The sequence below is a fragment of the Spea bombifrons genome, chromosome 4 (genome assembly GCF_027358695.1).
Source record: "Spea bombifrons isolate aSpeBom1 chromosome 4, aSpeBom1.2.pri, whole genome shotgun sequence".
Lineage (NCBI taxonomy): Eukaryota > Metazoa > Chordata > Amphibia > Anura > Pelobatidae > Spea > Spea bombifrons.
This window is the reverse complement of record NC_071090.1, coordinates 77,197,571-77,222,442: the sequence shown is the minus strand read 5'-3', so window position 1 is coordinate 77,222,442 and position 24,872 is coordinate 77,197,571. Positions and strand designations below refer to the sequence as shown.

Sequence of the window (24,872 nt, the reverse complement as noted above, 5' to 3'; positions counted from 1 at the left end):
CCCAAGTAATTAGATACTAGCAGTCTTATAAACTAGCCAATGGTGAGAATGATTACAGGATCACAGCAATAAAATCTCTAGCACTGCCACAGCCTTTTACTATAAAGAGCTAAGTTTGAACTGAACAAAGGCAACCAGAAGAATATAATGGGCGGTAGACTGCTTAATAAAATGTAACATTTATCAATTAAAATGGGATATTACATCTGTTGCCTTTTAGTCACAGCGGTAGTAACACACAAAAGATTAACACTAAAGAACATTGTAGTAATATAGTGCAAAGAACAACATACATAAATGCTGTAAATTCCTTCCTGGGCTAGACCCCGAATATAGGCCGCACCCCCACTTTAAAGTGAGGGGAAAAAGTGCGGCCTATATTCGGGCAAATACGATATTTATTGCTTCAGATCCAACACAATGTGACACAAAATTTCAATATAATATTATAGTAAGAAAAAATGATATACACAATATCCCTTTACATCAAGCAAAGCAGTTGGGTAAATACCTAAGACTCCATTCAACATGTGAATCTTGGGGAAAGGGCTGAGAGGAGCTCAAATTAACCTAATTTATATAATGTGATAAGGTTAGTAAGCAATTTGCAACCAAAGAGGGAGGAGTAAAAGAGCAAACTGGGATAGTGTGAAGAAAAAAATAAACATGAATATAATCCTAGAGCGGCAAGAAAAAAAATGAACCCTTTGGAATTGACTGGTTGTCTACATTAATTCGTTCATAAAATGTGATCTGACCTACATTTAGTTCATAGAACTGAAATGTTAACCAGTTCCAATGAAATCCAGGTTTCCCAACTCCTGACTACAATTAGCTTTTGTTGAAGTGATTAGCCTAGGGGTTCACATACTTTCTTCAGCCAACACTGTGAATGTTTGAATAATGTATTTAATATGGACAAGAACAATACAATAATTTGTGTTATTAGTAAGATTGTGTTTTTCCATAATTGTAACTTCGATACTAATATATATTATATTTATATATATATATATATATATATATATATATATATATATATATATATATAGTATATATATAGTAAGAAACCACCACTACACTAAGACTGAAGTGATGCCTGGGATTTTGATATAACGTCTTCTAGGGTAGAGAGGGTTTTTGGTTTTTTTTTGCAAAAATATACAAATAAACAAAAGCAAATACTACGCACTGTGGTTTTGTTTACTGCCCTTAGATAGCTTTTCTTCTTACCAACTTAAATAAATACAATTGTCTAAAAGGCATTCTGGTAGTCTGCTCTGCTCACAAATGACTCCCCTTGGCTCCAGGCTTAACATGCTGTTTGTTGCTTTTAATAGGCCACAGGTGGACCCAATCAATTTATCAGGTACCTAAGTCGCAGTCCTTGGAAAATATCGACTGGACTTTTCACCAGCAACCCAAATACAGAGAAGAAATCATACCAAATATTATACTATACTCTCCCTGGGGCTGTACTTTCCCACTATACACTATACTGTAACTATACTGTAACACTCTGGGTCCTAAATACAAACCTTTTAGGGCCACACTTCTCACTCGGTCACATATACATAGACAAATGTATGCACAAATGCTGGCAACAACTATGTCAAGGCTGCTTAGTGAAACTATAACTTTGCCATGCATTCTTGCATTTACTTTCCAGAACAGTTCATTTGTCACCTTGCACCTTTCTGAGGTTAAAATCATCACGGTGGATAAAACAGCAAGTTATTGAAACGACTAGCTGTTTTTATTTTAAGCTGGTCGGATCATTTTCTAGATGCTGTTCTATAAATGGAAATCCAGCCTATGTTCTATTGCAGTAATCCACCCACTTTAACAGATCAACAGCAGTGTCATGCTCTCTCTGTGAAGCGCTTTACAACAGAGGACTGGGGAGCACATGTTGGGGGTTATGAACTAACACGATACAAGTGATTGCCGCAGCAAACAACTGAATGACCCAATCAGCAGACACATTTCACTGGCACATTTAAAGCTCCATACCAGTTCATTTCTTATACCCCATTGTTTTAATTATAAATAATACCACAGCTTGCTTCTCGCAAATGGTTTTAGGTACCATGTCTCTTACGTAGAAATTGTCTGATTTCTCTCTCAATTAATTCAAAGGAATGAATGGTAACTTTGTTCTATCCCATCAGTGTTACTTTTTAAAAAAAAACAAAATAGTATTGCTGAATTTTTTTTTAATTTATTCTGTTTTCCTTTATAAAAATCAAAAGCACCCACCTCTCCGAAAACACAATTCAAAACTGAATTCTTACTAGATGCAGATTAGAAGTCAAAACTGAAGTCTGCATCTAATCCCATATTCCTGGCTGTAAATTAATCCACGATGCCGAGAGGTGGTATTTCATAAATTGGAGTCTCATTCAAACAAGGGCAGTAAAGCAAACATGGTTTGCATCAATAATCACACAAAACATAGGCCATGTCTGCCACATTAAAGAGATCCTTTTCTATAACTGTCTAAATAAACTTTTCACAAAACTTTAATTTATTAAAGCTTTAAAACTTTTTTTTTTATTATTAACATATTTCTGCAAACGCACAAGGCATTTTGCCTACCTTGTTCACGTTGTTGATCCTTTTGCTCCATGGACACAAGTGCAGAGAAATGAGCTTGATCATAGGCTAGGACCAGAGGTGAACAATGGCATCTGTTAGGTGGGACTTCAAGAGGTAAGTATATTCCTCCAAATGGGATAGGTGCAAACGCTGCAAAAATAATAATAATAAAAGATTATCATTATTATTATTCTTCACCGAGTTCTCAATAAGAATGTAATAAGTAACCATTGTTACAAAAAAATATCAAATGTATGATGGCATTGTTACAAAATAACAATATTTAATAGAAGAATATTACTGGCAATTACCTGCTACCCATGATATCTAAGAACAATAATACGAAAGTTTCACTATAGGATTCTTAGATATGCATTCGGATTTTTACAAAACATTAGTTTTAACAAAGTTTGTTCGTACAAATCTCTGATAATGAGCAGGTTCCCTGACAAAACCAAAAACTCATTTTTAGCTGTTTTGGTGCTCTTTGATGAGGTAAAATAGGACAGTACATATCAATAGGTAGAAGTATCAAAAAATGGTTGATCTCCTTGATGGTAATGGCTGTGATTGATGGGTCCAACAACCTGTGGGAGTTCTCCATGACTTTTTCACTCTGGCCCATTGACATTTACAAGGGGAGAAGACAAGCATCAGATATATGTATGTACGGAAGCCATTTTATCTTGTCAGTAGCAGCAGTTACAGAGTGATGGGAGTTCATATGAATCAATATATTTTGGAAAACCAAACATTTAAGTGACTAAACAAGGGTGGGGAAAACTTTTATTCACACCAAAAGCCACTCTATTCTCATAACCAAAACCCCAGCTTGACTGAAAGAGCATTAAAGAACATGCTAGTACTCAAAGCATTGAATCCAAATGCAAGACAAAATGAACTATAATAAGTTTCTATAATAAAAAAAAAACGCTTTTTGTCTTCACCTATGCAGACATCACAGAGACAGTTTATTTCTTTTTTATATAAGCTTATTCACAGACATCCATAGAACGTTTAGGCAGTATTACCCAACATTCTAGGTACAACCATGCTTTCATGTTACAAATATATTAGAATCCCTTATGTGAGATGAAATCCTCAATGGTACTTCATCTGAAACTGTTCTTTAATGAGAAAGACTTACCTTCTCCCCCTGAGTCTCGAAGCATTGTATCTGCAACTACAACAATTGGTCTTCTTAAGATATGGGCCAAGACAAACACATGGAATTCTTCCAAACTCTCATACACCGGGTCTTCTGCATTATCAACTCTAGAAGACATCACAGAACGTACACAATAACAACAAGAACTGGTAAACAAAATACATCATTGGTAATGAAGGGAAGAGGGACAGAGAAATTGTAAAAACTATATAGGCGATCACCACTCATGTTATATACATATATATATATATATATATATATATATATATATATATATATATATATATATATATATATATATATATATATTACATCAGCAATGTGATATGAGCATTAAAGTAGTGGAAGTCTGTGAGCAGTGAACATGACATACTCATTATGATTTATTATTAAATGGATAAATGCATTAAGTCTTAGGGAAAGTGCTACACAGTAACAACAACAGAGGTCTAATGGGGATGAAATCATATTCTGCAGTGCTGTACAATGAGTAAGCACAACATACCACTGTATCAACAACCGTGACTACACAAAAGGAAAGCAGGTCTCAGCTCAAATGAGCTCAAAATCTAAAAAAGAGGTAAGGGGTACGAATGTTTAAGAGGTTAGAAGGATTGTTTGAGGCCGACCAGCCATACATCGGTACCCCAATGAAAGGACTGTTTGAAAAAATGCAGTTATAGAAAATATGAATGTTATAGCAATAGCAAAAACAATACCAGTTAGGTGTAATAAAAAAGAAGAAAAGGCTGCTGTGTAACATCAATATGTGATCCTCGGCTTAGAGGGCATTTGTGGCATGTACTAAAGGCTAAAACAGCTGCAAAGGAAGTTTGTGAGAACCCATACACAGCTAGTCAAAGTCAGCTAAGACTTGGCTATGTGTCCCACAAAGGGCCATTTTATAAAAAAAACCTCCGTCCGGAAGCAATCAAAGGGATTCTGCGAACCGGGAGGCTGGGGACAATATCTTCACATTGGCCCATTCATTCAATATCTCCATCAATGGACTAATTATTTTCCCCAAACTATGAGTATTCTACAGTAGTACAAAGCCAAACAAATTTGAAATCATCCGATCGCCGATCTACTTTTCTAACGCGTTTAAAAATATATTTTGGTATGCTTTTAATGAATACATCCATAATAGCTGCAGCTTAGTCAATTCTGCAAGTGCAGATTCATTCAGCAAAAAAAAAACTACACACAATCAAGCACTAGACACTGAAAGACACAGCGCACAGGCAGGCTACAGCTTTAGATGGTAATCGCTCTCTGATTGCTTGAAGTTTATGGAATTTGGCCAAGTGTTCGATTGGGTTGCTTTATTTTGGTAAAGAATATTTGTCCCAGTATAGTGTTAAATTATGACCAAATATTTATTCTCTACAGCACCATTTATCCTTCTAGGACTTCATGAATCTTTGGGAGTCATCAAGGAGCCATTAGGCATATAATAGGAGTAGTGGTTTTCGGATGGTTAACAAAACAAAATTAAAGTTATGGTAGATGTAACCGGGAAACTGCATGATAAGCAAGCTACTGTTATTTAACTGTGAACTGGAATGTAGTGAAACGGCGAGACGAGAAGGGGCTGCTGAGGAGTATTCAGTTATCACAAGAGAGAGATTTACCTTTCGTTACACAAGACGTCTATTCTAGCTACGAAGAGGTTAACAGTAAATGAAGAGGTTCAAGCATAATTATTAGGACTGGAGCCATAACTCCCTAAAAGCAGAGGAGACTGCTAATCAATCAGTCTGAGTCATTCAGTGAGTCAGTTTATGGTATTGCCGTCAAGCAACCCACTCAGTGCCCATTTAGGTGTAGGCATAATTCCTGGCATTTACCGAGAGCATGTAAGGCTACATTTTCTAGCATAGGAAAGGCTTCTGTACATCATACGAATCTAAGCGCAGGACAGCATTAAAAATCATAACACCTACTGGAAAAATATTTCTCTCGCAAAATGAATTGTAAATTATTATGATTGGTTAGGTTATTCGAAAATAGATTTTAAAGTGGAAATCGGGCCACAGCAGTTTTAAATGCGGATTCGTACTTGCGATTCCGATTAAAGGAACGGGGGAGAGGGTATGCCTGAAGGCCCTGCCTTTTTGTAGGAGTTCAACGGGAGGCCAGGTTCCAGGAGAAGCGGACGAAGAAGGATAGGGTTTCAGAACAGGAAACTAATTTATATGTTAATTTTGCCACAGACAGCAATTGTTTTGATTAATGATCTTAGTTATACTTAAAGCATTATGGAGAGTCAATGCTATTGAGTTTATCCCGGAAGAAGAGCAGAGTTGGCTTGGCTAACTAACACATGGATACTATAGACTTGATTATGCTCAAGCATAAGTCATTTTCAAAATAGTCTTTTAAAGCTTGAGAGTAAGCAGGACACCAGCAAAAAACTGAAGCCTATTGAATGGTCATCTTCTCCAGAGACTTGCAAGGCCATTGAGGTTCTACTTACATGAAGTCAGTTACTTATGAATGTAAGGTGTCCCCTTTTAGCACACACCATAAAACATGATGAAAACTTGATGGTATTAATCAGATGTCAAAGCACATAAAAAGCACGGCATGGTATATATTGTGTTTCAACTACATTTACATTGTTTCTTCCACACATGTGCTCACATGACAATCTTCAATATGTCTTCATTTGTAATGCCATGCTCATGGCTACAGCAGTTTTATCACTCACATAATATTTTCCCTTTATTTCATATTTCTAGGTTCTGCAGTAGGTTTACTTCATTGATGCGCACTAGGCGTGTACACTATTTAGTGCCAATATCAGTACATGATACTCTTAAGGGTAGGGAGGCTATTTCATTTATATGTTAAGCATTATATACAGTAGAGGAGATTGAGGAACACATTTGGACAAACCACATTTTCTAAAAACATCTTTGTAAAGGGACAATTTCTAAATATCATGATTTGCTTTTCATCCACAAGACCTGATCTGAACTAATGTTTATGTAACAATAGGAGAAAAACTTCCAGATTAATTTTTCACATATTTATCACATTTACTTTGGTATATAAAAAATGATCAAACTGCAATGTACACTGGCTACTTACATATTTAGTGGGACAGAAGAAAAACGTATATATGTATTTAGAGGGACAGTCCAGTAAATAAGTGATCATGCACAATGGAATCCATTTTGCATGGTTTCCAGTTCCTGCATTTAATTTTTATTGGAGCTGGAAACCAAGACTTCCCATTTTTACTTCATTCCTCCTTAATTTATTGACTTCAATGGGAAATCAACAGCTGTACTTTCTATACTCTATGGGGCATGCACTTGAGTAGAAGCAAGGAAACCAAGTCATCATTTTCTAACTAAAAATAAAGAAAAAATAAACCATGTGTGTTTTTGCATGCACTAAATCCATTTTAGTCCTCAAATAACAATGTCAATTTTGCTGGAGTGTTATTTGAATAGAAAGTCCACTTTATTACCGGTACTAACCACTATACTGGTGCTAATGGTGATTTCATTCATTTGAAAATGGGTCACAAATGTTGACATACTACTAAACGTTAAAATGATTGGTGATCTTCCTAAAGCAAGCTCTTTTACTGGGATACCATGCTTGGCTGCTATTCTTCACTTACAACAGGGAAAACCAATAAGTAGCTCTCCAGCTATTCAGAAACTATAAATTCCACAGAGTTGTTTTAAGAAAATGTGTATGCCTGTGGCTAGCGGGGAATCATCATTTTTAGTTCCACAGCAACGATGGAGCTGTCTATATTGGCTTCCGCTGATATAGAACATAACTAACTCAAATGAAGCTTCTGTGCCCCAGAAGGCATAGAGGATTTGCAGAAGGCAGTAAACGCTTCTGTTCAGACTGCATTGTCACACTTAACTGGGTAATTGTGTCTGATTTAATACTAAATATTGTTCTCTTTTATTATGATGACCTGTTACTGCAGCGATGATCATATTCAGTTTTCAGTGCAGATTAATTAGCATGGAAATGGCCTTCCAGCAGTTGGACAAATGTCACTTAGACATATCTTCACTGCTTATTCTTTGAGCTCCGAGGACCAGATTGCAGTTTGAAGTCCTGATCGCTTTCATTCATTCATTCACCAGCATTCATTACATCTTGCTTTAGAACTATATGGCAACGAAAGGTATTGTGTATGTACAGTTACTGTTTTTATGAATTCAACACCAAGAAAAAATGCATTCCGCCTGGTCCTGCAAAAAGCAAATTTCTAAGATCATACTGTTATTTCCTCTGCAAGGACACATTTGCTCTCTAGACATGACAAAGGGTTCCACAGTCTGCGCCAATCAATGACAATAACATCATATATTATACACCATTGGTTGACTCACAGGCAGCATTGGTTTTTCTCAAAAAAAAGGCAGCAAAATGCAAGGAATTATATACGCTGGGTCAGGGGCACATGAAAGTCTTAAGAGTCACAGCCATCAATAACATTATTTGCTTTTAGCATAATATCACAAGGTTTAAACAAAAAGTAATATTATTAAATTTTATCGAAAGATAAATGATTGAATTACCATATTTGCTTGATAATAAGATGACCCCCCAAAATTTGAATATTAATTTAGGAAAAAAGAAAGCCTTAATATAAGACTACCCTATAGGGAAAATGTTTTACTAGTAAATATTACCGTATTTGGGATATACAAATTATTTGATTTGAGTAACTTTCTTATCTAACGCCAGCCTGTGTTTGACACATGCTCTGTAGGTTAGAAAATATGATAAACTTGACAGTAACTGCACCAAAGAGAAGCGTCTTCAGTTTCATAGTTATTCATACAAGGGTTTTACTATAGGGTCACTTTACTCAATAAACAGATGGAGAGGTGGGGAAAAAAACATTTCTCAATGCTATGGATTTAACATTTTTTTGATTCAATAATCATCTCACACTGGATTTGTATATGTGTTCAAATACTTGGAAAATAATGGCTTCATAAAGTCCAATTAAAATATAAGTTCATATCACATTGTATTATGAAAGAGAAAGACTTAACAGGATGAAGGTTCTAATTCTAATATGTTTGGTATAATCATACCTGCAGCAGTAGTAATCATGTATAGTTTCTGTTATTTCTACCTAAGACCGCTAGTAATTTATTAATCAAGAGAAGTGTAGATTTTTCTGTCATTTAATAGAGGATAAAATAGTTTTTATATATGTAACATAACAAAGCTCCATGCATTAGTTTGTGTGTGCTGAGGTGGTACTCTTAGAATTTCGGTGGATATCTAGCTGTCTAAATGTCTAAAATATACATAGCATACAATAGCTGTGTGTCCTTTTAAAATTGTAGTGGTCCTCCTTGCAAATATATGGTGGGATTCCACAATATCCCACTGTATGCATTTCCATTTTTCCCCACCCCAAGTTCCTAGGCTTTTTCATCCAAACACATCTCCTGCTACCTTTGCTGGCTCATCAAGTATGCAAGAAGAGGGGTCCCTTCTCAGTACTGGTCTTATATTTGAAGGGGATTGATCAACTGGGTGCCAGGAGACCCACTGACCGGTGTTTCACGGCTCAAGGAAGATGTTAAGCGTGCTACAACCACCAACTAGATTGTAAGCTCACAAGAGCAGGGCCCTCTTCTCCTTTGCACCAGTTTGTTATTGTATGTGTTATTGTATGTGTTTCAAATTGTTCTTCTGACTGTAACAGCGCTGGGGAATCTGCGGCGATTTATAAATAAATATAATGTAATGTACATGGATGAATGGGAGATGGGACCATGAAAATACATTGAAAAGTCTGGTGCTAGGTAGAAAGCGTCTTCTACATGCAAGGTGGTAATTTATTTACATGCAATCGTGGGGCAAGGGATACTTGTATTAATGCATGGTATATGTTTACACAATCTAGACTTACCCACCACCAGAGCCTCCATTCTTGCTGAAGTGTGTCCGAGGTTCACTGGATGCCAGCTTTAGTAGCTCGTTCCACTCCCGCTCCCACTCATCTTCTGTATATACCAGTCCAGACTAGATAAAAAAATCAGCAAAAGACATGTTACAAAAACATACTTCAGGGATCAATTTTCCACTTCAGATTGTTGTTTATAATGGAGATCAATTAATCTCTGTTGCTCTGTGGATACATGCGCACAAGTACTGTTGCACTACACACATCTCAAAGTAAGTTACAAAGTATGAAGGTAAGAGTAAACGAGATAGTTAAGCAAGTCATAGTGTAGTCATTTTGTAGCCTAGTAAGATATATAATTAAGATAAGGACGCAATGTAGGCAAAGGCTATTTATTTTTACATAATGTGGCTCATTACAAAAGATGATAAATAAAGCAGATAAGTTCACCGCATCAAAGGGACGATGGATGGGGCCATGTACTGTCAAATATTGGATGAGAACCTCCTTCCCTTAGCCAGGTCATTGAAAATGGGTCGTGGATGGGTATTCCAGCATGACAAGGACCCAAAACAGACGGCCAAGGCAACAAATGAGTGGCTCAAGAAGAAGCACATTAAGGTCCTGGACTGGCCTAGCCAGTCTCCAGACCTTAATCCCATAGAAAATCTGTGGAGGGAGCGGAAGATTCAAGTTGCCAAACCTCAGCCTTGAAACGTTAATGACTTGTAGAGGATCTGCAAAGAGGAGTGGGACAAAATCCCTCCTGAGATGTGTGCAAACCTGGTGGCCAACTACAAGAAATGTCTGACCTCTGTGATTGCCTACAGGGGTTTTGCCACCAAGTAATAAGTCATGTTTTGCAAACGGGTCAAATACTTAATGCAGATCAATTAATAACATATTTGAAATGTGTTATTCTGGAATTTTTGTTGTTATTCTGTCTCTCACTGTTCAGATGAATTATAGTCTGATCATGTCTTTGTCAGTGGGCAAACGTACAAAATCAGAAGGGGATCAAATAATTTTTGCCTTTACTCTATAAGCGAGTATATTTATGTGTGTGTGTATGTATCACACACGTACAATTGAGACTGTTAATTAACAGGCCCAATGCTAGTATGGAGTGCAAAACAGTCACGAGAATGTCTCAAAGCCAAAGCTCCAATATCCAGTCTCTTTAGTAACTACCACCAACAGAATGCTTTAAAACACACTTTGAACAAACTTTTTAACTTTTAAATTTTTTTAAGGACCCAAAAAATCCCTATCACCTTTAAGAGCTTCATAATGTATGGCAAGTCGCACCACACGGCTGTATCGTCCTTCAACCCCTTAGAGTCTGTCTTCAGTTTCTCTTAGCCATTTATGCATATGAAAAGTAAAGGAAAATCAACCCGACAGCGACGTATATGTCCAACATCAAAGCTAGTGTTCCTGTTAAAATCTACTCATGCATGAATTATTCATATTTACCGAAGGGAACGTACAAATGACAGACAACGTTTCTAAGGTTTAGAAAGTTTCTGTTCTTTATACTAGAAGTTAAAAGAAACTGAGTTTCTCTGAAGCTTGTCTTCTGCAGAACTTATTCTTCTTTTGCAAACAAAACACAAATGTCCAAGTTTGCCAGAGTAATGCATCAGGCCCAAATATAAACCACTTGAAGTAACAGCGGTGCCTACTACTTCTAAAATGAAACAGAGCATTGAAAATATAATTGATAGGACTGTTAAATGCCCAAAACAAAAGATAATCCTTTAATATTGTAAAATTTTACCTTGTTCATATTTTTTCCCTGCAAGCGCAGATAGGTGGTTGCCATACAATACAGGAAAAAATAACATATCTGCTAAAGTGATATCCGTTTAGTATTTTAGAGAGTGTACTGCCAGCTTCTTTTAGCAAAATGCTATTTTATATCAGTTTATATGATAGCGGGGCTGCTATAGACAGGGAAAAAGATATGGTCGAAGAATAGAAATCAGAGGCACATTTTACTGTATTTGATTTCTAACGTTATATATCATCTTGAAACAAACATACACATATACTGAATTATAACATACATTTGTTATCCAATCCAACAGCAATATAGATGGTGTGTTAATGTATACAATGTCAGTGACATACTCAATCACACCAAGTCTTAGGTCAAAAGCGAGATTATTTATATAATTCCCCTAGATTGGAATCTGAAGAAAAGACAAAACTCAGTTGTAAATGAAAAAAAGTAATGTAACCATTTTATTATGCATTAACACTCCAGAAAAGCCAATCTGGTCCCATATGACCACAGCTCACTGTTAATATATCTACCAATTTACTGTAACTGTCAATTAACTTTACCAAGCTATACTATGTACCTTATAATACTATATCAATACACCAGTACACAGATACACAAGAACTCTTACCAATAGCTTATTTTGGATGACATGAGAGAACCAGTTTACTTATGACTTCAGAGCTATACAGGATTTCAGTGGAGTCGTTGGAAGAAACTTCCCCACCTCTACAGCTGCTACTCACACATTTTGTTTCATGGCAGTTTCCTTTTATTTTGCTACATTATTTGGTTACCTTTAGTTACTAATGAGGTCTACTCATTATTGGGAGAGTTAGCAGACTAGTGGTGATTTTAACTCTCTCAATCATCTATTCCACATTATAAGCTAGTTTGAGCAGGGCCCTCCTTACCTTTTGTTTGTGTAGGTCCAAATTGTTATTTTATGCACTGCTTGATATGTCATGTTTCCCCATTGTAATGCCCTGCGGTATATGATGGCATTGATCCTTCATGATGTATTGTGATGTCAAACACAACTCTCTTGCAAACTTTCCCTTTAGTATTCAGACTCAAATGACTCTGAAATCACACTCCTCTCATGTGGGTTTTCTCAATTCAATCAAACATGCATCCCTGCACCCTCAGACACCATTACCTCTTTATTCTGCTGTGTCTGTTGCCACCTCCACCTTCTTTTCAGGGCTTCCCTCTCGGCTCCGCTTCTCATCATTGCGTAAAGTGCTTTCCTCAGGACTAGGTCTCTGTCGTGGAACCCCCACATTCCTACAACCAAAAACTCAAGCTGTAAAACTGGACAATGCCTGAAAATAAGCAAACAAAATATACAATTTGCTTTTAACACAAATTGTTCCATCAGAATATTGTTCCAATGCACAGTAATGTGGCAATAGGTTCACTGTGCCAATTTTATTCCGAGGTGCCTTGTTCAGTGACACTGCCTCCCCACCTCTGTAAATACTTTGGACTACATTAAGACATAAAACCTCTTCTATACAAAAGCAGAATAATAACAGCATGCAGTCTCACTAAGGGTTTTATATGCGTGTTATTAAACACGCATCACTTTATTCTTTAAAATCACAGTGGTGATCCTGATCTATTACTATGACAACTTCAAATGTTCAAAAACAGACTACCAACCCCAATCTACGGTGCAAAAATTCCCAAATAACATTCTAACATTAACAGAGCATTTCATTTGTTGAATTGTGTCCAAGAATAGACAAGATGTTATTCCCTGATTGAGTTTTGGTTTTAAAAACATAAAAGAAAATTTAGGACTAACATAAAATTAATAGAAAAAAAAAAAACTATACAGTGTCACGTATTATGTCTTACCCAAAGAGGCAGCATGGAGGAGGCAATTCCCATCTCCTGTTGTGGCTAAAGGCAGAAGACGTTTGCAACTTGAGCATGTTGTTGACCACCAGTTTAACCTCCCTGGAAATAGATTGAACAATGTTAAACAGTTTTAAATCATAACTAAGTACTTCAACCTCTTCAAAAGATGTGTATTTAGATAAAGCATTAATTACACCTCAGAAAATCTGTCTGTTTATGCCTTCTGAAGTAGGTGGGAAAAACCCAGAAACCCTTAAGAAGCTTGTTTCTGTTTCTATGGCAATAGAATGGAAGTGCTCGCGTGACATGAAAAGTATGCGTTCAGAGCATGAGACAAAATTACAGGGTTAAATAATAATTTCAGGTATGCAAAAAAAAAAAACCCCAAATCAAATCAGTAGAGTAAGTGGTCAGAGTGGTGTCCTCTATGGAAACGTACACTGCGGGAAGGATTTGAATGTAAATATATATAAATTTCTGTCAAAGATAAACACACAATGTATGTACACAATGTATCAGGAAGGCTTTACAAACAGGGCATGTTATTCTGTACCCGTATCCAGTGGACAGCCACTTTTTTATGTGGGAACACTTTTGTTTTAGGGTGAGGTTAGTGGTACGGCTGCTAATAGGTATTTAAATCAATGAGTAAAGAATTAATTTTATGGAAACAATGAATTTATAAATACATTTCTGTTGTCTCTACACAGTCTTGTCTTTTAGGGCCATAGAACTTGCTCATAGCCAGCAAACATACTGGGGATGAAAGCAAAGAACAAGGGAGAAGGCACAAAGAATTTTGGTGCCAAAGCTTTCCTAAAATGTAACATTTGTGAAGTACGGTTTGATTTTAACATGTTTTTTTCCAAAACCTATGCAATTACCTATTCTATAAAATGTATCAGGTTGATAAAAGAAAAAAATAAATTACACGAACTCTGAGAACTGTTGCTCTGTTTGCTGGCTGTTGTTTAATATGCAGGAACTTCTGTAATGAGCAAAGCTGGCTATAAATGTGAAGTGTAATGTAGTTTCACAGATTCCCAGGGTGATTCAGTCTCACCTTCTTGAACTAAATCAGGACTCTGGTTAATAATGACTCATGACTGTAACCCATCACTGAAATTCACACTATTCGTAAGCAGCAGCTCAGTAATTCCTCTTATAGGTTCTATTAACCAATACAACCCATGTGCGACAGTAGAAATATAACACGGAACCATACTGTATACGCAGTGCAATGTACATTCATTAAACGAGTTGGATTTCTCAGTGTAAAATAGTTCCCATATAATTCTTTATCATGTATCTTCAAAAACCTAGAGCTGCTGACATGATCTACATAGGACACGGTGGTTGGAAGTCAAAGGAGACGCAAGTGGAGAACCCAGAGTTGCTAGTCTCTGAATTAGATTTATATATCCCATAAGGTAACACAGCTTGAATGCTTTACATGCTACATATATAATCCAGATTTTTTCCCATATATTTCTGGAGAGAAGTTACTGCTTGAGTGACTTACTCATGTTAGTTTGATCCCGATAGAGCGAAAACCCCTGTACAGAAGCCAGCAGGGAGAAAGCCAAAATGCCAATACATGAGGGATTAATAGCCACTTAGATACAAATAACACTTGCATAATGGGAGTTTTGGACAGGCTCAATGAGAATATATTTATGGGAAGGTAATGCATTTAGTTCTGTTCTCCAGACAACATACCCATTACAGCTGTTATGAAAAGATCAGCAGTCGTCTAATGAGAAAACCAGACTTTGGGAGCAGTTCATATAGCATTAGTATAGAAAGCTATGGAACTCCAATCCTTAATGACTGTTAGTCCATTAGTTTGAAAGGTACGTCATAAGCGCGTCCATATAACCCTAAGCACATGCAATATGTGGGCCTAGCAAGCAGTTCCGTTTAGTGACATCTTGGTAAGTATTGCAGTACAGCTATATCTTTCCCAACAAGGTCAGACATTTCTGTGCAATCCTTGGCATGCATCCGACCTTATTGCGCATGGCACGCAGAAGGATACTAAGAACGCTTGACCTGGTACCCTTTTTTAGAAAATCAACAGCACGTGTGTTATATAATTTTTCAATGTTCAACATTTGAAGACCTTTATAAATCATTTAACTCTGGGAAACCATGTTTTAAGGGTCTGGGGTTCACTTAAGCGTTTGTAGGTAAGTTGGGGTTCCATCTCACTGACTTCACTTAACATTATAAAGGGCCAACCAACATGGGCTGCTTCTCTAAGAATAGCATGGATGCTTCTGTACATCACTCTGAAAGGCCATTCATCTTTTAGATGTGACCTTGAAATATAAAATATGAAAACCACGCATGAAGGAGCAAGAGAGGACACACAATCAAGTGCTCTACTCACAGCCCAGAGCCTCTGCTGATAAACTGAAACCGGAATGTTAACCAAAGCAAGCCAGACACAAATAACCACCGGCATTTCCTAGAGCATTGCATAAAATGTTCACCACAATATTTTGACCTGATTTTCAGGAATGTGCAGTGTCCAGACACTACATGAGAAAAAACCACTACTCTCACACATTGTAAAACGTCTTATTTAGTTTTATAAAACTGGAATTTTCACGTTATTAGATTATACTTTTTAGTGTTCAATAAGGTTTTAAAAGCTATTTAAACTAGGGCTGCAACTAACGATTATTTTAATAATCGATTAATCGGCCGATTATTTTTTCGATTAATCGATTAATCGGATAAAAAAAACAATATGCAAATTTTTCGTTTATTTAAAAGAATTTAATGAACTGGATGTTAAAAAACAACTTAAAATTTACATTAACATTCTTATTTTGTTATGATGTAATAAAAAACAATATTTTCAAAGTACAAGAACCCAAACACAATATTTATGAAACAAAATAACCCCAAACATTCTGAAAAGAGGTGGACTATTACTGTTCAAGAAACTTTGCCCCAGCACTTTGCACTTTGCACCCAGCACTTTGCACCCAGCACTTTGCACCCAGCACTTTGCACCCAGCCCTGGCACTTTGCACCCAGCACTTTGCACCCAGCACTTTGCCCCAGCCCTGGCACTTTGCATCCAGCACTTTGCACCCAGCATTCAGCACTTTGCACCAGCACTTTGCACTTTGCACCCAGCCCTGGCACTTTGCACCCAGCACTTTGCACCCAGCCCTGGCACTTTGCACCCAGCACTGGCACTTTGCACCCAGCACTTTGCACTGTGCCCCTGCACCCAGTCTCTAACTCTGCCCTGCACCCAGCCCTGCCCCCACATTCTGCCCTGCCCCCACACTCACACTCTGCCCTGCACCCACTCTGCCCTGCACCCACACTCACACCCTGCCCTGCATCCCCACCCCCACTCTGCCCTGCACCCAGTCTCCCACTCTGCTCTGCACCCACACTCACACCCTGCATCCCCACCCCCACTCTGCCCTGCACCCAGTCTCCTGCCCTGCACCCCCCACCCCCACTCTGCCCTGCACCCCCACCCCCACTCTGCCCTGCACCCCCACCCCCACTCTGCCCTGCACCCACACTCACGAACCGCTCTGTGCGAATGGAGCCACTCGCACAGAGCGAACCGCTCTGTGCGAATGGAGCCACTCGCACAGAGCGAACCGCTCTGTGCGAATGGAGCCACTCGCACAGAGCGAACCGCTCTGTGCGAATGGAGCCACTCGCACAGAGCGAACCGCTCTGTGCGAGTGGAGCCACTCGCACAGAGCGAACCGCTCTGTGCGAGTGGAGCCACTCGCACAGAGCGAACCGCTCTGTGCGAGTGGCTCCATTCGCACAGAGCGATTCGCTCTGTGCGAGTGGCTCTGTGCGATCCGTGCACATAGACATGAAGAATACTTACCTCCGGAACGCGTCACATCCGTCACGTAGCTAAAAGAAGGCGGAGACTGCAGAGCGTGTAGCAGAAGCGGGGAACGCTCGCGGAGGTAAGTAAAAGGAGCCGAGTGCTCCAACAACGAATTGATCACTCGATTAATCGATAACGGAAATCGTTATCGATGATTTCCGTTATCGATTATTATCGATTTTATCGATTCGTTGTTTCAGCTCTAATTTAAACATCCTTCAATATCCGCGAGCCTCCTCTTGGATTGAGGCCCTCTGAACAAAAGGTCATGCTAAATTAATTAACTAATTTAATATGTATAAATTATAATGTATAAATATATGCCTACAACAAACAGGAAAAGGTGATATTCATGTGTACTTTATAAATGTAAGCTATAAGTGCAAAACAAAAACAATAAAAATCTGTGTTTTCTAGCATATACATTCAAAACTCATTGGCAGAGTTTTCTAAAAAAATTAGTGAGTTTTTTGGAAGGCTGGTGAAAAAATTATTTTCAACCGTACTCCATTTTTAACTAGCTTTCACCAGCCTACAGTAAAAAAACCTGTGTAATTTGAAACATTTTATCTGTTGAGTTATAGATTTCTAAAGGTCACTAAAAGCATGCTTTCCTGTAAAACTTATATTTTAGCTACAGCTCTGCAGCCTCATGCAGGATCATCATAAATACATACAACACTCTTCAATTTTGACCTTTGAATACTTTCAAAAGTAGAAAACCTTACCTCATTATGACTTTATTCATTTACGTTCCTACAAGGAAAATAGTTCTCTACCACAAATAGTTCTATCTACCTCTGGGTGACGGATCATAGGGGTTTAATCCAAAAGGTCCGTCTAGGGTACATTCTAATGCCTTAGACATATGAAGTGCAGGGAAGGATAAATCCCAACCACAAGAGCACCAATTAAGCGACTAGTTAATCTTTATATCCAAACAGATATCTGAGACTAACTCAACTGAGAACAGGCAACACTGGTTTGCTTACCCCCTTGCAGCAATACAAAGGGAAAAAAAGATTATGAGCTTATCATACGCATCCATTTGTAAGGACAGTCCGACGGAACAACTGAAAAGATAATATACGGACCACCTTCTTGGAATAATGCTCAAAAAACAGTCCTGGTTAAGAACCTGGTAATAACGCAAAAGCTCAAATTATAAGAAAACTGAACAGAAATCCCTGAGTGTGTGAATCATTCAATATTCGGAGCACAGAATTCATGATGTATTTTTGCTACATGTGTAACCAAACATCCTATAAATGCCTTTAAATCAAAACACAGGCGCGTTTAATACCTGCTTGTTCCAAGGCCACCATTGTTGACTGTTCAATTAAATCCCTTTCTATGAAGCTTCGGAAGTCCTCACTGTACACGCTGAGGTCTGGAAGTTGGAATGTATAAATGGGCATCTCTAGAGGAAATGGCTCACTGCTGCATTCGTTGGCTACATGCAACCGAGCCAGAGAGACAATTGCAGAGCTTGCATGGGAAATACCTCTGGAAAGTCTCTTTTCTACAATAAAAGAAGAAGAACAGAATCAAACCAATAGCAAGACTATTACTTTAAGGCTGAAAGCTGTAGCCTCCAGATCAGAAATAGCTATCAATTCATATGTAGATCCATAGCTGTATTTATGACTTATATGATCCACAACTGTGACACATTTAACAAACTGGATATAATATATGCATCAATGGCAGACCTTCTCCACCGAGGAACAGGCACACCCTCTCTACCGACTGGAGGAACGGGGGGGCAGGGGCTGCCCGGAGACTCTGCCTTTATGCAAATCGCCTGTTAAATTAGTTGGTCATTTCTAAGTTTCTGATAAATTCCAGTGGGACTTTGCATTTATGGAGTGTTAATTTATTATTGCACTCCTGAGTGTATTATACCAAGGGACACACCAGGCTGCCTATTCCCTTCAAAGAAGGAATAAGTCGAAGGACCATGGTGTGCACGAGACAACAGAAACGAGAGACGGCCAAGAGATGACCTTTTTTCCTTTAGAAAACCACTACAGATGCTAGTGCCAACAGCCAATTATACACATTCTTAGTCTTATACTAAAACATTATATAAATAAGTCTTACAGATACCCTGACACACGGGTCTGTCCCTCCCCAGATGCAGAATTGGCCATGTTACATGCCACACTGAAATGGTTCAAAATAAAAGAATCCATTGCTTTATACTCTCTCTCTAGCCAGGGCTATAAACAAACATAATATATCATATATCAGAATACATATAGGAAAATAATATATCAAAAGTCCAGTACCTTTGTACTAATGTTTCTTAAAAGTTTCATCCAAAGTGGTGGAAGTCCAGAAGGCAACTATTGAGATTTCTGGGGTAGGCAGTTATCAACCTACAATATTTTGTAATGGTTATTCCACCAAAATTCTGCTACTGTACCTTGAGCAATGTCATCCTGTCTTTGGAGAATTGGTCTCTCGATCTTGTTGACGTGCTGAGTAATTTCTCTCTCCTGCTGCTTGTAATATTTGCCTTCGTTAAAAACTTGAGGCAAATTTGCAGTGTTCACCTGTCGGAGCTGTTCATAGTCACTTAGCGCTGCCGTTAGGTCCCAGTTTTTTCCTGAAAGCAAATCAATATATTTAATAAAACGAATCGCCAACAAAACCAACTATTACAGGTACGAATGTGTTGCATCAATGAGCCATTAACAGTAATTTTCCAAATTGGAAGCCAATGATTAATAAGGGTACTCGTATACCAGACAGAATAAAAGGAAGAGAAAGTAGAGAGTGAATTACTGAAAGCTTGAACTGTTTATAAATCAGCTAAAATAAAGTTCCAAGAGTTCAGCCCACTGGCATGTCCAGCGATCTGGTAAGACTTTCATGTGTTCAGCTGCTCGTTGACAGAACTCCATAACATTTTGTTAACATGCAGAGCTGGCCACAAATTGGGGGCTGTGATCTGGAGAATTACTGACTCTGGTACATGTCCACACTGGACATAATACTTTTTTGGAAAACAATTACGATAATGTGGCTATTGTTGCACACTGAGATCATTTCACTTATCTTAGTGGAAAAATTTGAAATTCAGCAAGCCTTGAAATATTTTAACGCTATAACATCAAAAAACCGTGCTAAACGTTTCTGTAAATGTTTTACTAATATTTTCTACATTTTACAGAGCACTACATAAGGACAACTATAAAATACAGTGAAATTCCTTCTTTGCGAAGCTTGTGTTTTCAAAAGCATCTTGTAACCTTCTGAGCCTGCGCGATCAGATGTTCCTTATTTACACATCATCATGACCCCATTGACTCTAGACTGCCTGACTACTGGCATGTTATAACAGTAAAGAGCCTCAGGGTTCAACTGCCCTGAAAATTAGTTTGTGGTCAAACGATGCCCACAGCAATAAGGTCATCCATGCCAAAATACACATATCGGTATTTTGAGGTTTATTTGCTCAGAAAAGTCAAGTTTACTTATGTATTTATAAATAAAGATATAAATATATCACTACCACATTATTAATCTTTGTAACATAATTCTTACTGCAACAAAACAAGTAGCAATTGCTGGAAAATGTCACATTTTTGGCATTTCATAAGTATTATTACGTGGTGCCGTTGTTGGCGGAAACTATAGTACTGACTCCACAGAACAAATATCTATTAACGAGAACCTAAGTGAGAAATGGATATTATCTTCATCAACAGCACGGCTGCTATTTTAAGTAACACTTTTTTGCAACTTCCTGAAAATGACACACAAGTCAGCAGGTGTAAAGTAACTATCATATGAGCCTTCTGAAACTCAACAGGATTTAAAGTAATGTAAACTATATGTAAACATGCAAAAGTTTTAGGCAGTTGTGAAAAACTACTGAAAAGTAAGTCATGCTTTCAAAAATAGACGTAGTTTAATATTTAATAGTTCATTTTTATCATTTAATAAAATGCAAAGTGAGCAAACAGAAAAACAGTCTAAATCAGATCTATATTTGGCGTGACCACCATTTATATTCAAAACAGCGACTCAACTATTACAAAAAAAAAAAGCACAGGAACTGGTGTGTAGAAAAATCGCAGCTGGTGCTTTGGACTGATAAAATATTTTGCTGTAGCAGAAGGTAGTTTGCTCGCTTAGGGTCTGGAGAGTGGTACAAGAATAAGTGCAGGCAACCATAAAGCATGGTGGAGATTCCTTGCAAATTGGGGGCTGCATTTCTGTGAACTGAGTTGGGGATTTGGTCAGAATTAATGGTCTCCCCAATACTGAGAAGTACAGGCAGATACTTATCCACCATGCAATACAATCAGGGATGCATCTGACTGGCCCCAAATTGTTTCTGCCACGTGTAGGGTAACCAGATGCCCCTGGATTGAGTATTATCTTTTTATCTCATGGACAAAATGTGAGAAATAATGTATAATATATATATATTATATATGTCATTTCTAGGGGAAAGAGTGGCATTTCTAGGGGGCATAAAGCACATCAGCGGGGCACATCAGGGGGTATAAGGCATATCAGGGGTCAGAGTGGCATATCAGGGGGACATAAAGCATATCTGGGGGGCAGAGTGGCATATCTATAAGTAAGGTGCATTATAAATTAAGGGGGGGCTGAAAATGGCTATTGGTTTTCAAAAATTTCTGTTTGTATAGCACCAAACTTTAAGGGTGCGGCCTATAATCGAGCCAATATATATATACAAACACACTGCATATTCTGTATAGTTTGAAGAAACTATGCTTATTAAATATTTTTTTACCATTTGCCAATAAAAAAAAAAGTCCCCAGATTAAAAAAATGACAACAGTCAAATATACAGTCGAAGTCACTGAGAACTATCTTCAGCGTCAAGAAGTACAAGGTTTCTTGGAAGTTATGGCATGGCCCCCATCTCAACATCATCCGGTCTGTCTGGGATTACATGGAGAGAGAGAGTGAGAGAGAGGAGCAACTGCGGCTGCCTAAATCCACAGAAGAACTGTGATAGTTCTCCAAGATGTTTGGGACAACCTTCCTGCTTAGCTCTTTAAAAATGTGTGCAAGTATACCTAGAAGAATTAATGCCATTTTGAAGACAAAGAGTGGTCACACCAAACATTGATTTGATTTAGAATTTTCTTCTATTCACTCACTAATGGTTATTAACCATTACATGTTTGACAGCTTTCTTATTTTACAGTATTTTTTTTTACATTTGCACAGTACTGTTTACACAAACATAAAATGTACTCTATGACAAGCAGTCTATGGCCTTCTTCAGATCTGTACCCCCTTTGTTTGCATGGGGATCATCACACATGGATGTGTCTATTGGGAAACTACTGATGAACATCTGAATGACTTCAGGTACACAAAACCAAAAAAAACAAAGATAAAAGATGCTTTGTGGGTGTTTAAAATTTGCAAGCTGCTAAATCCATATCACTATCTAATTTAATTTGCTGTTGTCAGGCGTTCCACCGGTTACTGAGAAATGCTCGGATACAAATACATTTAGGATATGGAGGCAATCACAGTGAACCGCAAGAATTTGCCAAGTACCATTAGTAGAAATTAGCAGCTGACAACGTGAAAAGTACATCATGTGAAAATGGCAAATATGTTTGCTGGAACTGTGTCAAAGCATGAAATAAAATGCAAAATAAATCTCAACACAATCATTTATACCAGACCAAAATACAAAACCATGGTGGGACATTGTGTGGATTGAAATAAATTAAGTTGTATTGGGCTTGCAACACAAATATATATTAAATAAAAACATTAGCCATACATGAAACATGAATGGTTAGGAGATGGACCACCTTAAAAATTAAAAGTGATGTATGCGATTCTCTTTTCTTAAATAACAAAAGTCCCATTAATTTTCATTTTTTTAATGTGCTTTTCCAACTAATATTTCTGGACACCAGGCACCAATCCACTAGGCATTTGTACAGGCTTAGTTGGTGCTTTATTGGCACTTGGGCGGATGCAGGTAGTTACACATCACAAAAGTATGGCTGCTGGCCTTAAAATGATAATTTTCACCTCCAGTATGTTCCTGCAAACTACTCTACTAAAATGTATACGTACATAAATCCTAGTGCCGTAGAATGCCCAACCTCTTACATGATGTAATTTGTTAACCTATTAGTGGTAAGATGCCCCTTAGGACGTACCTGTACTTCATGATCTCCCTGCATGGGAGATCTGTCTATCTAAGGCCAGCCTGGACTCTCCCCTGTTAGCAGAAGCCTTACTGCCAACAGACCGCGTGTAATGGTGCTCGGTGTGAGCACGGGTACCACGCAAAGATATGAATGCCCAATCACGCAGTTTTGAGATCCCCTTCGGATCTCTAATTGCTCCCCTTGCTAGCTAATCGTACAAATTGTGAACAGCAATCCAGGGCTATGGAGCTGGTCAGTGCAGGGGAAATTAGAGGGAGAAAAAGTTAAAACCAAAAAAACAAACACATATATATATATATTTTAATTATCTCAGTATGCCTTACCCCTACCACTACAAGTAAATACATAAAATAAATTCACTAACCCAAAACCTCTTAAGTCAGTTGTAACTGTAGGCAATATGTAATGTATGGATAAAGCCCTCTAGAACATAAAGGTATCTAAATATGTATATATAAGGTATTAACAAGTATTTGGGTCATTGTCCCACAGTGGTACATTCTAAGTGAAATTGCAAAAATTAATAAGCACTAATAATTATGTTTTAATATATTATAAAGATATTAAAAGAAGGCCCTACTTGTCATGGACAGAATTATATATATTTGGTGAGGGTACATCAAAAATACACTCTGGTCATTACAGTACAAAATCCCCAGTCCTAAATGGGTTAACAATGTAAAATCTTGTCATGTGCCAAAAAAAAATCACTAATAGGTTCTTACCATTAAAAAAAACTTCCTTAAATGCATTTATGTGGAGATTTATTTTCCTAGCATGCTCGAAAGCACAATTTATGTTTTGTCCTAAGAGGAACAGCAGCTTTTAACAATCAATGTACTTGATAGGAATTTAGCAAACCCTCTGAATGACCACACGACTACTTTGTATTCCAGCTAAAAGATGCATTTTTTTCCCCCCTTTCTAAAGGGAAGTTTGGAAATTTTATTTAATGAATACTTATTTTCAGAAGGCAAACATAATGAAGTACGCATTGTCCAAGTCTATGTTTCCATGTTCTGGGTGAAATGTTCATATTACAGTTAAAAATCCAGAAAAAAACACTATTATTTTTTATATGTTTAATCAATAAACTAATTAGAAAGCAGTGTGCTTGAAGTGTAGTAATGATTTGTGTCATGGGCATTCTGTACTATACATCATTTTCATAACTGAGGAGAGGAGAGTGAGAGAGAGAGAGCGCCTTTGTGAATTCAAGCATTGAAAAGAACTGTACTTATGTCAAAAAGCGTCCAGTAAGAAGACAGGGAAGTAGCTCTAGATCCACAGCTCTTTTAACAAATTATTAGTTCCCATCACTGCACAATGTCTTTCATTTCAGCTCTTCCAGTCAGCTTGGCAATTACTTCAATAGCTCACAAGACACTGCAAGATTTCTTTATACACACAAAAGGCAGGAATTGGCAGTTTTGATCAGGAAGTTAATTTTGGAACACTCAGTAGAAATACAA

The 24,872-nt window shown here is 37.6% G+C and overlaps 1 protein-coding gene across 1 annotated transcript in view; it reads right to left on the bottom strand.

Moving 5' to 3' along the window:
• The window catches only part of OTUD7A (OTU deubiquitinase 7A), an 87,886-nt gene that overhangs the window by 13,027 nt on the left and 49,987 nt on the right, over positions 1-24,872 (bottom strand). Inside the window, exons 5-11 of the mRNA XM_053465100.1 lie at positions 19,641-19,823; positions 18,516-18,734; positions 13,327-13,428; positions 12,623-12,750; positions 9,684-9,796; positions 3,746-3,873; positions 2,599-2,748 (exon numbers count right to left, since the gene is read on the bottom strand). Coding sequence (XP_053321075.1) covers positions 2,599-2,748; positions 3,746-3,873; positions 9,684-9,796; positions 12,623-12,750; positions 13,327-13,428; positions 18,516-18,734; positions 19,641-19,823 — 1,023 coding nt within the window. The remainder of the gene's footprint in view (positions 1-2,598; positions 2,749-3,745; positions 3,874-9,683; positions 9,797-12,622; positions 12,751-13,326; positions 13,429-18,515; positions 18,735-19,640; positions 19,824-24,872) is intronic.